Source organism: Dipodomys merriami, unplaced genomic scaffold (assembly GCF_024711535.1).
Source record: "Dipodomys merriami isolate MVZ:Mamm:240054 unplaced genomic scaffold, mDipMer1.0.p SCAF_28, whole genome shotgun sequence".
NCBI lineage: Eukaryota > Metazoa > Chordata > Mammalia > Rodentia > Heteromyidae > Dipodomys > Dipodomys merriami.
Window position 1 is genome coordinate 11,905,658 of NW_027204270.1, and position 17,232 is coordinate 11,922,889.

The 17,232-nt window shown below is 45.9% G+C and overlaps 1 protein-coding gene across 2 annotated transcripts in view; it reads right to left on the minus strand.

Moving 5' to 3' along the window:
• Positions 1-1,563: 1,563 nt before the first annotated feature.
• Positions 1,564-17,232, minus strand: part of Arid1a (AT-rich interaction domain 1A) — a 108,399-nt gene continuing 92,730 nt past the window's right edge. The window contains exons 12-20 of one of the 2 annotated variants that reach the window (XM_070037552.1): positions 14,188-14,395; positions 11,638-11,770; positions 11,281-11,453; positions 10,828-10,978; positions 10,606-10,743; positions 10,426-10,525; positions 8,505-9,396; positions 8,003-8,133; positions 1,564-4,629 (exon numbers count right to left, since the gene is read on the minus strand). In XM_070037552.1, the coding sequence (XP_069893653.1) occupies positions 2,899-4,629; positions 8,003-8,133; positions 8,505-9,396; positions 10,426-10,525; positions 10,606-10,743; positions 10,828-10,978; positions 11,281-11,453; positions 11,638-11,770; positions 14,188-14,395 (3,657 nt within the window). In that variant the 3' untranslated portion in view covers positions 1,564-2,898. Of the gene's footprint in view, positions 4,630-8,002; positions 8,134-8,504; positions 9,397-10,425; positions 10,526-10,605; positions 10,744-10,827; positions 10,979-11,280; positions 11,457-11,637; positions 11,771-14,187; positions 14,396-17,232 lie in introns of both variants that reach the window. The other variant, XM_070037551.1, reaches the window with a different exon arrangement.

A 17,232-nucleotide genomic window follows, 5' to 3' on the forward strand; every position in this document is an offset into this window, starting at 1 on the left:
TGACCAGGAAGATTTTTTTTTTCCCCCTTTGTGATAGTCCTATGACTTGAACTCAGGGACTAGGCTCTGTCTTTGAGCTTGCTCATCACTCTTCTTTTTTTTTGTCCGTCATGGGGCTTGAACTCTGGGCCTGAGCGCTGTCCATCACTTTCATTTTTTGATACTGGGGATGGAATTTGAGCCTGATCAAAGAGTAATGAAAGAGTATTCTATGTAGAGGGAACTGCAAGTACAAAGACCCAAGGCGGAAACAGCTCCTGTGTGGTAGAGTGAGCAATGTGGGGGATAAGATACGGTGCTGGGAGGGTAGCAGCCAGCTAGATAACTGAGGGTCTAGTATGCCATTTTAAGGCCCTGGACTGTGACCTGAAGTAAGAACGAAAGATGTCATTCTGGTTGCTGTATCAAGAGCAGGTTCAAGCAGGCAAAGAAAAGCAGAAAAGCTAGTTTGGAGCTTGTATCTCAAACTATAGTGTGAGGGAAGGTGCTTGAAGATTTTCTGAAGGATAGTAAATAGATATGGAAATGAATCAAGGATTTTATTTTGGCTACACAATGGAAGGTTAGACTTTCTTCTACTAAGAAAACAAGGTACTTTAGCCTTTACATGTTCGAATTAATTGGGGATGTCAAGAGCATCTGAATAGTCTGGAATTGGAAAAGAGCCAGTGTGGTGATATAAACGATTGAGATGGAGGGTACCTTCAAGTAAATAAATGAATACTGTTTTTGTTTTTGCTAGTCCTAGGGCTTGAACTCGAGCCTGGGCACTGTCCCTAAGCCAATTTGTGCTCAAGGCTAGCGTTCTACCACTTAAGCCACAGTGCCAATTCTAGCCTTTTCTGAGTAGTTTATTGGAAATAAAGTCACGTGGACTTTCCTACCAGGGCTGGCTTCAAAGCAAGATCCTCAGATTTCAGCCTCCTAACTAACCAGGATTACAGGCATGAGCCACCAATGCCCAGCGACTTTATTGTTAATAATTCCTAAGAAAACAGAGCCTACCTTTACCATTTCCAAAAGTTTTATTTTCCCCAAGCTATGAATTATTTCATTATATATTTTAATTCCAGAACTTACTCTTTGAGGCTAAATAATCTCAGAGATTTCTTAAATTTAAACTTACTGTGGAGATTACAAGTAGAATATGGCTGGGCACAAGCAGCTCACACTTGAGATCCTAGCCACACAGGTGGCTGACACTGGGAGGCTCAAGATTTGAAACTAGCCAGGGCAAAAAAAGTCCCTGAGACTCCATCTTTAAATAACCAACAAAAAGCAGTGATACGGGGGGAGGATGGGAAGGGTTAACAAAGGAGGAGGCTACAATGCTTGATAAGAAATGTACTCATTATCTTGCCATGTAATTGTAACCCTTCTGTACAGTATTTTCACACACAAAAAAAGTAACAGAGGCATGGCCTAAGTAGTAGAACACCAGCTAAGCAAGCAAGACAAGGAAGCACAAGGTCCTGAACTCAACAGGTGGGGGGCAGGCAAAGGAAGGGAAGGGAAGGGAAGGGAAGGTCAAGCCTTTAAATAAAGACAATAAAAAGTCTCACAAAAGTCTTACCAAGATTTAATGTACATTTATTCTTAACACGTGGAACATATAGTATAAAGATTTCATACTGAATAAATGATATTCATTAAGCCAAAAAAGGAAAAAAAGGAGGAATTTACATCAAGTTTTAGCTACATTGTTGAAATACAAATATGCAGATTTTATCACTGAAAAAATCTCAATTGTGTTTCTTCATCAGGAACTTCAACTGAACCTAGAACTTTTTCACACCTCGATTAGAAAGAAAAACAAAACAAAACAATAACCCAGAAAAAAATAAACTATAAGTTGATTGGCTGCTGAGACAGCAAGGACTTTTTACAGAGACCTGTACAGCATCGCACCAAGAAGGGCAATGTCTGGCAAGAGATTAAATAGCTGTGTCTCGCTTTGTGCAGGTCACCAACTTGTTAACTCGTCATACTATAAAGGGGTAGCTGGGAGAGGGACCAAACTGTGGGGATCCAAGGGTATGTGCAATGTACAACATCATATATATACACGAGTGGCAGCGCGGCCGCTGCAGCTAAAGGTTAAAACCAGTTCTAGGAGGTGATCTCAGGGTTATTCATACAATCAAGGAGGAGAGAAAGAGGTCAGGGTGTTGTAGGTTCACACATGATACTTTGGGGGAAAAGCCTTTTTTTTTTTTCTCCTCAACATTTAACTAAAAACATTTTTAAAAACTACAGCTTGCTGCTGACCCAGCGTCTTCTCTCGTTTCCATGTGAGACGTTATTATTACAGTATGTTTACAGTATCAGGTGTACAGTACAGTACATGAAAGGGTCTACACTCTACTGCACAGGCCTCTCCAGTGAACAGGGTATGCTCACAACTGCGAACTTCTCGGCTCCCGCGAGATTGTGAATGTACAACACACAGTTCAGCAGTCACCTTTTTGTCTTTCAGAGTTTTTTTTTGTATTTTTTCCTTTTTTTTTTAACCATTAAAAACAGTTATGAAATGTGGCATCCCGTTGATGCAAGGACCGGGAAAGCCATTTTTATTTTTTATATTTTTTTCCCCAAACTCACTGTAAACAACAGTAACTTTGGTTAAAATAAAAAAAGTCTTCTATGTAGGCAGAGCTTTGTCTTTTCAAATAGGGTAGGGTCCTGAGGGGGGGGGGGGCAAGGTGAGGATGAGGAAAAGAAAGGTGTGAGGGGGAGAGGAAGGAGAGAAACAGGAGAGACATTTTCCCAAGGGAGAAGCTGGACAGCATAGGGTAAACTGGATTCTGAGGTGGTTTTGCATAAATAAAGGGCAACAGTCAGTTTCTAAGTTCTCCACACACGCACACACACACAGGGAGGGGAGATGTCCCACGGCTGTCATGACTGGCCAATTAAAAACAGTACATCACAAATGACTTGTGAAACCAATGAGTTCATCAGTGGTGACACCGAGATGTCCAACAGCCTTGACTCATACAGAGTGAACTCTGAGTGGTTCTCATCCACCTTGGCCAAGGCTAGCAGCGCACGCGCAGCACGCCGCATCATGTCCACACTAGTTGGCTCAAAGGGTGGGTTCTGCATGTGGAGGAGGCTGGCTTGGCTCTGCTGAAACTGTGTGGCAGCAAGGCTGTCCTCAAGGAAGCCTAGGAGGTTGCCGATGCTGCCCTTCTGCACTGCGATGGCACGGGCTGCCAGGCTGTCCCCCTGTGCCAGGTTGGCCAGCAGTACCACGGCCATCTCTCGGCACACTGGGTTCTTTCGGTCACTGAGGAAGCGCACCATGGTGCTGTACAACTTCTCCAGACGGCTGAAGGGGGGTGTGGCCAGGATCAGGTCCACATTGTTGTCCTGGATGCTGAGTTTGCTGAGGGTTTCTAAGACCAGTCTCTGGGGGGAGAGGACGGCATTGGGGCCCAGGGTGGAGAAAGGGTCCTGGGCTTCAGCTGAAGGGCAAACTGCCCAGTGTAGGAGTCCGTCCAGGACAGGCAGGCAAATGCTTTCAGGATATGGGGATAAGTCCAACTGCCCCGAGATGTTGGCGAGTGTGACCAAAGTATTTTCCCGGAGCATCTCCAAACAGTCCCACCACCACTCAACTTTGTTACAGCTCACCCCTTGGTCCTGTTCCTCCTCTTTCTCGTAAGTCAGTGGTGCCTGCTTCCGTTCTGGGTGCTTGTGGTGCAGCAGGATTAGCTTGCCCAGGATAAGCAGCAGCCCTGGGTGTTTAGACATCTCAAAGTCGTTGCCTGGCACAAATGACAGGCTTCGGATGGTATTGGAGACACACACACAGCGCTTGGCAAGGGAATCCTGCCAGTCCAGAAGGGTACACAGTGGGGTCTCGTCCTTACTGTGGGGCTCATCTTCTAGGATCTTGATGTTCCGGTGGCTCTGTGCTGGACTGATGCCAAATGGAAACTTGCTGCTTTCCTTGGTGGCCTCTGCACTCTTAACTCCCTCCTCGTTCAATGTGCTAGAGCGGGTGGACAACATATCATCCATGGTGGCTGTGATCCGTTTTTCTGGTGGGCCATCAGGAGGGGGCCCTTCCTGCTCTGTCGTCCCTACTGTGCCCTCTGTGATGACATGTTTCCGGGAGGCTGTGGGACATGGCACATGAAGCCGAGAAGGCAGCAGTTCTGTTTTGCTCTCAAAGTGGGTCTGGATATGCTCAGTGGTGTCCCCACCACCAATCCGCCAGTGTAGCAAGCCACTGTCAAACTCCTGCACACGCCCAAGCTTATCTGAGCAGTCCACCACAAATGGGTCATTCTTTTGTACAATCTTTACTGGAAGCTTGTCAAACTTGCTGACTAGCTTCTCCTCACTATTCTCTGAAGCTGGCTTGTCCTTGCTCAAAAAGGCCATCTCCTCATCATTTTCAACTACTTCTTCTTCCTCCTCCTCCTCCTCTAGTTTCAGACCTAGAAGTTCTTCTTCTTCCTCCCCTTCTGTGGGGGCTGGACTAGACACCTTACTGAATCTTCCAGGGTCCAGTAGTGTTCTTTGTCCTGGGTCACCCACCTCATATTCCTTTAAAATGCCAAAAATCTCAATCAGGCATCGACGGAAGTACTCCACAAGGAGCTCTAGCAACCCTGGGAGCTGAAAGATAAATAAGAAATAAATTAAGAGAGAAAAAGTAGCTTTAGGACTCCTGCCCCAGCTCTATTAATCCCCTCTTTCCTTGTAGGGGCACATTTGTATCACGAGCTAGGAGAGGCTCCTTTCTCAAACACTCCGACAAAGCAAATCATTTTATCTCTCCTACTTTTTCCTTTGCAAAGAAAGAGCATCAAGCTCTTTCTTCTGCCCAAACAACTATGGCATACACCTGTCCCCATCAGTATGAAAACATGCACCATAGCTCTTCACTTCACCTACCAGTGCCACCCATCTCTCAATTTGTGAACCAATATTCTTTGCCTTTATCCCTCCTTTAGGATACTCTCTATATCCATCAGCTACATATAGCTAATGAATAAGTATGGTTGAAATGATCCCTTCAACATAAGCTAAGAAAAGGAAACAATGTGGACAGATGTTCATGTGCTCTTTTTTTCCAAGCTCCTCAACATTGCAGAAGAACATTGCTGTCCCTCCATGAATTCTGCAGCAGAGTGAGTGGGATAAGCCTTCAGCTATACAAATACTGATCTAAGCTTGTGGCTAAGAAGACACAAACTTCAGCTAGACCATAAACTTCTAGAAGAAAACACCAATCTCCAGTCAGTATTTGGTTGAATAGTATAGAAGAATGAAAAATAAAAAAAAGTTTTGGGCTGGGAAGGTGGTGGCTCAGTGGTAGAGCGCTTGCCTTGCATGCATGAGTCCCTGGGTTCGATTCCTCAGCACCACATTAGCAAAAAGAAGCCGGAAGTGGCGCTGTGGCTCAAGTGATAGAGCGCTAGCCTTGAGCTGAAGAGCTGAGGGACAGCGCGCAGCCCCTGAGTTCAGGCCCCACGACCGGACCAAAAAAAAAAAGTTTTGAATTAGAAAATTGTCAGTTTGACTTCTGATTTTCCCTGAAATTAGCTATATGAAATGATGAAAATTCCTAAACTTGTCAGTGTTGTTCTAAAGCCTGAATGGAATGTATCAAAATGTATGGGAAATACTAAATTTTTTCCCTTTATTTTCTCATAGGAAGCAATATCACATAATGAAAATAAAATAAGCCTTAGAAACCAGAACGCTGGTGGCTCACCCTTGTAATCCTATCTACTAAAGAGGCTAAGATCTGAGGACTGTTGGTTCGAAGCCAGCCTGGGCAGAAAAGGCCCCAAGAAACTCTTAACTCTAATATACCACCAGAAAACCGGAAGGGGTATTGTAGAGTCCTATTATTGAGCAAAAGAGCTCAGGGACAGCGCCCAGGCCCTGAGTTCAGACCCACAACAAAACTAAACAACAATAACAACAAAGTAAGCTTTAGAGCCAGAAAGACTTTGCTAGCAGCAGGGTGAACTTGGGCAAGGATAAACCCCGAGCCTGTTTTCTCATTTCTAAATGGCCACATCTCCAGTATCTGAAGGATGCTGTGAAGATGACATGAAACAAAACATTAAGACCGGTGGAAAGTGAAAGCATTATTAAATGGTAAATATTATTCCAATGTCCTGGTAATCAGCTCTCTCATTAGCAGGTTGGTGGGTTCCAAGGAGGATGAAGAGCTAAGATGGGTCGGGAATAGTGGCATGAATGTGCAATCCTGGCACTTGGGAGGCTGGGGCAGGATTTTGACACTGTGGACTATCATAGAGACCCTATCTCAGAGAGAGATAGAGAGAGAGGGAGAGAGGAACAGAGAGAAACAGAGGGAGAGAAGGAAGGAAGGAGGAAGGAAGACAAGGAGGGAGAGACAGAAAGAGAGAGAGGAAAAGAAAAAGAAGAAAAAAAGTTGGGTATGGTAACTCATGCCCATAATTTCAGCTACTCAGAAGGCCAAGATAAGTAAGAGTCAATAGGAGGACTTTGGTCCAGGCAGGCAGGTCTAAGCATAAAATATCCTATCAGAAAAATAATGAAAATGAGGCTCAGTGGTAGAAAGCCTAACAGCTTGTTTTGTTTTTTTTTTAAACAGGGTAAAACGGTTCAGCATTGTCTTTCCAGCTACTAGAATCAAGGCACGTATTTTACAGAAGAGAAGGGAGTTCTGAAACAAATCAGGTTTGCAAAAAACAGTAAAAAAGACTGGGTAGGGGCTGGGAAGGTGGCTCAGTGGTAGAATGCTTGTCTTGTATGCCCAAGGCCCTGGGTTCCATTCCTTAGCACCACATAAGCAGAAAAAAGCCGGAAGTGGCGCTATGGCTCAAGTGGTAAAGCACTAGCCTTGAGCTGAAGAGCTGAGGGACAGCGCCCAGGCCCAGAGTTCAGGCCCCACAACCGACCAAAAAAAAAAAAAAAAAAAAAAAAGTCACAGCCTGGCCTGGTGCCAGTGTATCACACCTATTCCTAGTTACTCAGGAGGCTGAGATCTCAGGATCACAGTCCAAAGCCAGCCTGGGCTAAAAAATCCATGAGACTCATCTCCAATTAACTATCACAATGCTTGACTTGTGGCTCAAGTGGTAGAGCACTAGTCTTGAGCAAAAAAACCCACCAAAACCAAAAAACCCTGCAGGGACAGCACAAAAGGCTCCAAGTTCAAGCTCTAGGACTGGCCCAATGACCCCTCCCCAGACAAAACAATACAAAACCATCCAACCAACAAATCAAAAACAGCTGCTGGGAGTGGTTAGTAAAAGCCTGTCACCACAGTATTTGGAGGCTGAGGCAGGAGGATCTTAAGTTTGTGGCCAGCCTGGGCTACACAGTAAGACCCTGTGTCCCACACCAATACAATACATGAAAGTAACCTGGAATCAATACAGACTCTTACTCAGAACAGAAGTAGCGGGCTGGGAAGGTGGCTCAGTGGTAGAGCGCTTGCCTTGCATGCCTGAGGCCCTGGGTTCGATTCCTCAGCACCACATAAGCACAAAATGCCAGAAGTGGTGTTGTGCTCAAATGGTAGAGCGCTAGCCTTGAGCAAAAGCAGCTCAGGGACAGTGCTCAGGCCCTGAGTTCAAGCCCCACAACTGGCAAAAAAAAAAAAAAAAAAAAAAAAAAGTAGCAAAAAGGGAAAGTAACAAAACTGTGCCATTCATATAATTCTAGACCATGGTCATCTTCACTGACATGAAAGGAGCTCTGCACTAACGTTAGTTAGAAGTGTTTCTAAAACAAAATTCCCTTTGAAGTGAATTCTGCACTAAGACATCAACATGATCCCTTATACAGGCAATACTGCTCTCATTACCCTGGTTCACATGCTCAGTGTCAAGGGAAGACAAGGACTGGCATGGAAGATATCCAATCCAAGAGAGGGGAGAAAACTATGTTGCCTGAAAATGGCTTCATTTCCCATGATACTTAGTAATATCAAAGTCAAGAAGATCCCAGGATCTCCTAATTTCCCCCAGAAACCTGTACTCACCTGACTGAGGTTGAAGGTCATAATGCTGTTGTCATCATACAGTAGGATGTTAATGGTGTCTAATGCCCATGTGCTCTCTGCCAGGAGACCAGACTTGAGGGACATCATTACCCGCCATGCCTCCGGGGTTCCTGAAATAAACCTCCGTGTTGTCCATCCACCAAGCCCAAGTTGTCTAGAGATACCCACAAGGATTCCCTATCAGTTAGCCTACTCTGAAGGTAACACAAGGCAGAAAGCAGTTCCTATCAGGGGTGTCAGAGGAATGGCACACACACCTGGCCTGCCCTTCATGGCTTCTCAGCTCCCTAGAACATCACTGTAAGACAAAGCCTTAAAGGAAAACCTGAAACCTTAAAGAAAAACATTTCCCAGACTTCTTTGGCTCTATTTTAGTTACAACTGCACTAGACTTCACTTCATTCAAAGTACTAGGCTAGAGAGAATAATGAACAAGAAGGAAGGGGTAGATGAAGTAACTCAGCTGGGGAGATCTCCTTACCAATGTCTTTCATTGTGAGCCGCCTTCTCTGCTTCAACACAGGCTGTGTGGCTTCAACAGAGCCAGGTGGAAAGGTGATATCCCGCCGAATCATGGGGGGCTGCACAGGGGTAGGTGCTATGTGTGAGGCAGGTACTGGTGGACCTGCCTTTTGCATTTTCATCCCAGAGTGCAGGAATGGAGACTTGCTAGGAGAGGTGCGGTTCTCCATTGGCCGGGGCAGGGGAGCGGGGCTGGATACCTGAGGAATGTGATTCTGCATGCTTGGTGGGGGCTGATAATTAGATGGAGGGGGTCTTGTCATGGGAGGCACGGGGGCAGAGGGGCCATATGGAGGCTGGCGTGTGCCATGGGAAGGCCATGGGCCTTCATGGTTGGCCCTCTGATCCGTATGCAGCATTTCATCTGTTCGGTTCACACCATGATATGCAGGACCCTGGGGAGCAGAGCTTGTGCTCTGCCTGTTGGCATAATTATAGGTCATGTCATTACGCCCCTGCCACATGGTGCCTTGCTGAGCAACGTCAGCTGATGCCTGTATAGGACCACCCATCATTTGTGGTGGTATGTTCTGCTGGGCATTGGAGCCAGGGGGTGCAGAGACACGGTCTCGGCCAAACTGGAATGGAAACTGGTTCTGGGGGCCGCCTGCTGGTCGGCGCTCAGTTGCAGCGGTGGCAGTAGCAGGATAGGCATTGCTATACTGGTTGTACACATCTTGCTGAGGGGAAGGCTGGGCAGCTTGTTGCTGGCTGGCAGATTGGGACTGGGCTGGGGGCAACTGCTGCTGCTGAGGCTGCCCCTGCCCAGTGCTGTATGGCACACTGTACATCTCCCCTTCATGCCGCTTGGCAGGAGGACCATATGTGCCATCCATTGGCCGCTTATAATTCTAAGACAGAAAACAAAAGGTTAACATTAATATTCTGCATTCAGTGACACAAAATCTAGTTGCCAAGATGGCTACAATCAGACATTTACTTCTATTCTATTCCACTGGAAAAGAAGATACAGGCACAAGAAAACCAAGGAGTTGGGACTGGGAAGGTGGCTCAGTGGTAGAGCACTTGCCTTGCATGCATGAGGCCCTGGGTTTGATTCCTCAGCACCACATAAGCAAAAAGAAAAAAGCTGGAAGTGGCGCTGTGGCTCAAGTGGTAGAGCGCTAGCCTTGAGCTGAAGAGCTGAGGGACAGCACCCAGGCCCAAAGGTCAGGCCCCACGACCGGACCCCCTGTCCCCCCCCCCCAAAAAAAAAAGAACAAGAAAACCAAGGAGTTACCTTTACAAATTATCTTTTGAAGTTATTTTTGAGAGTAACCATTATTTTTCTTTTTCTCTGGCTCTCCCTTGCTCCAAGAAGAAAAATATAAAATCTCAAAAATCAACAGGACTGTTTCTAACCCTTTTGGAGAACTAGGGAGACCTGCTGGGGAAGAGATTGAGGGCTTGATTCTCTAGGCAGAACTAGCTGAGTGAGAGAGAAATGCTAAACTACCCCAAGTGAGCTTCTTAGACTGCCAACAGATTTTTTTTTTTTTTTGGTCTGGTTGTGGGGCATGAACTCTGGGCCTGGGCGCTGTCCCTCAGCTCTTCAGCTCAAGGCTAGTGCCCCACCACTTGAGCCATAGCGCCACCTCCGGCTTTTTTCTTTTTGCTTATGTGGTGCTGAGGAATCGAACCCAGGGCCTCAGGCATGCAAGGCAAGCACTCTACCACTGAGCCAACTTCCCAGCCCTGCCACAGATTTTTGATTTGATTACTCATTAATTTTGTATGTGTATGTGCTGGTACTAGGGCTTGAACTTGGGGCTCTGAGATCTCACTCGGCTTTTTGGCTCAAGGCTGGAGTTGATGTCTCTGGTTCCATTGATGATTCATTAATTTTCAAGCAGAACAAGTGGGCCAGGCCATTTCTTTACCTGTTGTTGCTGCTGTTGATACATTGTGGTCTGCTGGCTGGGGAAAGGGCTGCCAGATGGGGTGCCTTGGGTGGAGAACTGATTGCCATAGGAATCATGTCTGTAGGAAGGGAGGAAGAGGATCAGGGAGGGGTAAGTCCAAGCCTGAGTATGTTGGTGTTGAGATCAGACTTCACTCACCTTTGCTGTTGCTGCTGCTGCTGCTGTGGGGGGTAGCGGCTAGGAGAATACATCCCCGAGTCTGGGGTGGAAGGCATGAGATTTGGCTGTGGGGCTCCACTGCCCATATTTCCCTCAGGACCTATTCCAGGCTCAGTCCTAAGCAAAAATGGAGAAGCAAACTGAGCATATATCATAGCTTCAGGGTACCAAGGGTGGGGTAGATGCAGTGACTGTGCTTACCTCACTCTGTCATAAGGACCTCCATAGGGATAGTGCTGTCGTGGTCCCATAGCCACATTTCCCAGCCCAGGGCCAGTAGCACGGCTGTAAGGGTCACCCATCCCTCCGTTGGGGCCCTGCCCTGAGGACATGAAGGGATCACTCCCAGGAGCTGAGTGTAGAAAGGGAAGGCAGTAAGAAAACAGCTGTGTTGGCAGACCAAGCAATTTCTACCTTGCCTTTACAAAGCTTGGGTTTTCTTCCCATTATTTTCCTGACAGATTCAAAATAAAGATCTAAAGAAGCTTAAATGAGCAAAAAGCATGTTTAAGGGTATTGGATATCAAAGAAAGGAAAAAGAAAAGAAAAGAAGTATGGATGAAGGGAGTGATTAGATCAAGGAATACTTTATTTCAGAAGCTATCTGGAGATTATCCTCTTACTCCCTGCACAAGGTCAATAGTAACAGGTCACCTTTTCTCATGCTGCCGTAAGGATCCTTATTTGGCTCATAGGACATGCGCCCCATCATGTCAGAGGTATTCATACTGGGCTGGTACCCAGGGTTTGGAGTCATGGAATTCCGCTTCTGGAATGTGGGGTCACTTCCATCAGGAAAGGCATCCTGGATCCCGACAGAATTGCTCCTGCTCCAAAGTGAGGAAAAGGAATTAAATCTCAAAAAGATAAAATCCTCTGATACAAGGCAAACATATCGAAGACACTGGCTGGGCAGATAGACAGCAGGGACCACCCTTGGGCTACTTAGGATTTGCAATAAACACAAGTCCCCAGTATCCCCAAATCTTCTGCCCCTGCTCCTGGCCTTACCTCATGCCTGGCAAAGGGGGAATCTGACTGTGTGGTGTGGATGCTGGAGTTGGTGGCTTCAGGTCTCCTCCCTCTGCCATGGAACTGCTGGTTGACTGAGGAGTCTGTGGCCCCTGCATAGACCCTGATCCCGCTGTTAACAAAGAAACAGATGAGCAGCTTGCTTGGAAGTGTTTTAACTCTCACAGAAACATACAAATTCCCCAAGACTGCTCTATCTCTTTGTGTTTTGGTGGTACAGGGGTTTGAACTCAGTACCTTAAGTTTGGTATCCAAGTGCTCTACCACTGATCTATACCTCCAAACCTTTTTTTGCATTTATTACTTTTGACATAGGGTTTTGCTTCCTGGTGTCTGAATCTCAATTTGCCTATTTTAGGCACCACCATACTGAGAGCTGGCTCTCAGTAGCTCTTGGTTGAGATGGATCTTTACAGACTTTTGTCTGGGCTGGTCTCAGATCAGGATCTTCCCAATCTCAGTCTTCCAAATAACTAGGATTTGGGCTGGGAATGTGGCTTAGTGGTGGAGTGCTTACCTAGTATGCATGAAGCCCTGGGTTTGAGTCCTTAGTTCCATATAAACAGAAAAGGCCAGAATGGCGCTGTGGCTCAAGTGATAGAGTGCTAGTCTTGAGCAAAAGAAGCCCAGGGCCAGTACCCAGGCCCTGAGTTCAAGCCCCAGGAACAGCAAAACAACAACAACAACAACAACAACAAAACCCACAAAATTTTATAGGAGTAAGCTGTTGGAGCCATCTGTTTTTTTCTTTTGCTGGTACTGGGGTTTGAACTCAGAGTATTGTGAACTTTTCTACCTAGGAGATAGACCCTCGACCCTCCAGATTTCAGCCTCCTGAGTAACTAATATAGGTATAAAACAATGGCATCTGGTTCTTTTCTTCTTTTTTGGGGGACAACGTCTCAACTATGTAGCACAGGCTGGTCTTGAACTCATCATCCTCTCATGTTCCAGTGTCCCGAGTGCTGAGATGACAGGCTATGCTGTCATCACTTTGTAAACTATCTTCCTAAGGCCATTAAGGCACAGAGTACCCTTCTCAAATGAAGTGACCTGGCTAGGCGCCAGTGGCTCACGCCTGTCTTCCTCACTACTCAGGAGGTTGAGATCTGAGGATTGCAGTTCAAAGCCTGCCCAGGCAGTTAATCTCCAATTAACCACCAGAAAACTGGAAGTGGCACTGTGACTCAAGAGGTAGAGCACTTGCTTTGAGGTGAAGAGCTGAGGGACAGTGCCCAGGCCCAGAGTTCGAGCCCCACGGCCACCCCCGTCCTAAAAAAAGAGGTGACCTGCAAGGCCAAATCATGAAAAAGGGAATGGAGCCGGGCGCTGGTGGCTCACGCCTGTAATCCTAGCTACTCAGGAGGCTGAGATCTGAGGATCACGGTTCAAAGCCAGCCCGGGCAGGAGAGACCGTGAGACTCCTATCTCAAATAAACCACCAGAAAACCGGAAGTGGCGCTGTAGCTCAAGTGGTAGAGCGCTCGCCTTGAGCTGAAGAGCTGAGGGACAGCTCCCAGGCCCAGAGTTCAAGCCCCACGACCGACAAAAAAAAAAAAAAAAAAAGAAAAAGGGAATGGATTTTGACCCTCCTTGCTTTGAACATTTAGAGTGACGTGACAATGAAATCACCATAACTATGCCACTCATTTCTTGATGCATTGCCAGCTTCCCTGGCACCCCTCTCTTTAATTTTCCAAGGATTTGTCTAACCTATTAAGGTACTGTATTAAAGATAATGCTCCTAGTCAGAGCCTCCAAAAGCCAGGGTGGGGAGGGTCTACCTGGTCCCTGACCTGTTGTACAGGTTAGGAGCCTATCTATGGTGGAACCCAGCACAACATCATCTTTAGATTTGAATGGTCATCTAAGCTGATGAGCACAACTCCTAGTAATTAACGTTTCCATTATTTACCCTTCCCAGCAGAAGATCTCCCACTGCTGAGTCCTCCCCAGTTGATGAGTCATTTCAGGCACTTATTACACTCTCAGAGCCACATACATATGTTTATACCTACCTTCTAGGGCCCTGGCCTTTTCCCCTCTATACGTCAGCCTAAGCCCTAGCCTCCTTTCCAGAAAGGAGGATGGGCAGAAACAGTCCCATAAGAAAGTTCCATTCATGGCCCCTCCTTCCCATTCATTACCATCTCAACTCCCTGGGGGAACTTAGGGCTCTAGTCTGAGCTGCAGTCTAAGGCACTGACATCAGCCTGCTGAAGTTCCCAGATGGCCCTGGCCTTACTGCTATTTGTCAGGCTTCCCTCACTAGATTGTTCTTTCCACTCACTAGTTTACAAACATTTGGCAAGATGCCAGGTGTACAATGAAAATTAAAACTTAAGAGCTGTTCTACTATAGTATCTCCCCTCAGAGAGCTGGCACTACTTGCTGTTTTGTCTGCAAACCTGCTAAGCCTTAGAGTAGGTAGGTAGGAACCAAGTTCCTAGCATCTGCTCTGTTCTCTGGAGGTAGGCCCAACTGAATGAGCCAGGCCCTTAGCCTTGGAGTTGTTAACCACATCCTTACCAGGAGAGGGAGGCTGGATCTTGGGCTGGGACTTCTTGGAATCAGCAGCTGCAAAGATGTCCGGGGGAGGGTCTTCTCCCCGTTCAATCTTGCACTCAAAGGCATAGAGACATTGGATATACTGCTTTTTTAAGGAGCTGGCAGCACTGCTTGATGTGCCCACATTGAGGTTGGTCGCAAGTTCCCGCCACTTTTTGTTCTTATTGACCTACAGAACCCACAAGAAAAGTTAGAATACATTTTCTACCTGAACTTCCTTCCTATGAGCACCAAGTTGCAAGCTGCAAGATATTTTGATCTCTTAGGGAATCACAGTCCTAGGTAACTGCAAAAATGTAACACTTTGGTGGAGAGTCCATGAAAATGTTCAGTCTGTGTCTGGCTTCACCAGGTTCCACTGACATGTTATGCTTACTCGAAACAGGACAAATTTCCAACTATTAGAAATAGTTGTATGTATAAATCTTGTCTGGGTGTCTGGGTTATTCTGCTTACAGCTTATGCTTTACCACTTGAGCCATACCTCCACTTTAACATTTGGCTGTTTAACTGGAGATAAGAGTCTTGAGGATTTTTCTGTCTAGGCTGGCTTCAAATCTCAATCCTCAGATCTCATTCTTCTTACAGGCATAAACCACAGGCATATGTGGCTGATCTTTGTTTCATGTATATGTACTGTCTGAAAAATGGTGTGCAAATCACCTGATCCAAACCTATTTTAAATGCATAAGAATGCTTATAAAATGGAGATTTGTTGTGGTAGTATCAACAATAACCCTCATTGGCTTACTTTGTCAAATTAGAGATTTTCACATCTGATCTGTTTGTCCTCAGTGTAAAGCTACTGCAAATTTAAGTCTTAGGTTGTTCTTGTATTATAGTTATATAACTTCAGGCCCCTTTCCTGATTGATAAGTCTACATGTTTAGAGCTTTGTGACTTCTTTTTTATCTTCCTACTTCTACTTCAGGGCACATTCTCCCTACTTCTACTTCAGGGCATCTCCCAAATGTCCCATATAGTCTTTTCTGTGCTAGCTGGGCAGGCCACTTTATCAAGTATTCCATATATATGGTACACTTGTCCCTTAAGTGTTAGGAAAACTAGCTTTCTAGTACTGATCCACAAGAGTCAAATACCTTTGATTAGGTATCTGTGATAATATCTCTTTTCCTTTCTTTTTTAGCTGCCATCACTGGGTCTTGAACTCAGAGCCTCTAGCTCTTGCTTGGCTTTTTCACTCATTTGGTGTTCTTCTACTTGAGCCACATCTTTATTTCCAGATTTTTGCTGGTTAATTGTAAATAACAATCTCCATCCCAGATGGAGATTGTTATCCTCATATCTCAGATCTCAGCCTCCTGAATTGTTAGGATAACATGCCTGAGACACTGTGATACCAGAATTTTTGTGTCAGACATGGTGCTTGAACTCTGGGCCTGGGCGCTGTCCCTGAGCTTTTCAGCTCAAGGTGAGCACTCTACCACTTGAGCCACAGCGCCACTTTTGGTTTTCTGGTGGTTATTGAGGATAAGGAGTCTTACAAACTTTCTTGCCTGGGCTGGCTTTGAACCCTGATCCTCAGACCTCAGCCTCCTGAGTAGTTAGGATTACAGGTGTAAGCCACTGGCACATGAGCTGAGTTATTTTTTTTTCGGTTGGTTGTGGGGTTTGAAAACAAGGCCTAAGCCTTGTCCCTAAGCTTTTGCGCTAAAGGCTAGTGCTCTACTACTTTGAGCCACAGCACCACTTCTGGTTTTCTTATACCAGAGTTTTTTTTTAAGGATGAAAATACAGCAATGGATATTTCCCATGGTGGTGGAAATAATATACTTGTTTATAAAGTGGTGATAACCTATGGGTATTATTCCCCACTTGTTTCCATCCCTGTGTCATACAGCTCCTTCCTCCATTTCCATATGAACTCTATTAATCCTTTAGACTCACCATTTGCCTTTTTGTAGCCAGGACTGGGAATATGCCCTAGTGGTAGTGTTTGCCTAGCACACATGAAGCCCTGGGTTTGCGGTTCTTGGAATCAGATTAACAGAAAAAGCCAGAAATGGTGCTGTGGTGCAAGTGGAAGAGTGCTAGCCTTGAGCAAAAATAGCTCAGGGACAATGTTCAGGCCCTGAGTTCAAGCCCCAGGACTGGCAAAACATAAAAAACAAAAATCAAACAAGCCAGGTATTGGTGGCTCACGCCTGTAATCCTAGCTACTCAGGAGGCTGAGATCTGAGATTCACGGTTCAAAGCCATCCTGGGCAGAAAGTGTGAGACTCTTATCTCCAATTAGCCACTCAAAAACCAGAAGTGGAGCTGTGACTCAAAGTGGTAGACTGACAGCAAGCCTTGGCAAAAGAGCTCAGGGACAGTGCCCAAGCCATGAGTTGAAGCTCCAGGACCAACCAAACACTACCCCCCCCCCACAAATAACCCCCAAACTAATACAATAGTACTCTCCTTTCTATAAATTCTCATTGATTTTAGACGTCAATTATATCACAGCATCTCAATGGTTTGCAAACTGGAGGACAGGCCTAAGCTTGGGATTCCTTCCATACCCTACTACTCTATGTTCAATGACTCTAAAAGTCCATTGAACTTACCAACCCAATGCCCTCTTCCTACAGGCAGGACATAAGGACTCAACAGGGGGGATAAAAAAAAGCAAGAATACACCCAGCGTAACCTTAGACATCTCTGACTTTGTTTCCCACACCAATTATATGGCAGTGTGCATGTACTTCATTTGGTTTTATTTTCCTTTGTGGGGGAGGGGTCTAAAGTCTGATGGAAGAAGAAATTTATAGCCAACTGTTGGTTGGCTTTGTTCCAACTTCTTCCCTTTCTGCTGGTGACAGCTGTTTTCCTCTTCTGATTTAGAAAGTTTGAAGTAATTCTCTCCCTGCTGCCTCTTCTCCAACTCCAGCCACAAAGTAATCCAGGAGTGATCTGGATACTCCAGAACACACACAGGAGCAAAGTCCACAAGACAGATGGCTGTCAGAGTGACCTCATCTGTTTGTCTCCTAAGCTGAGTCT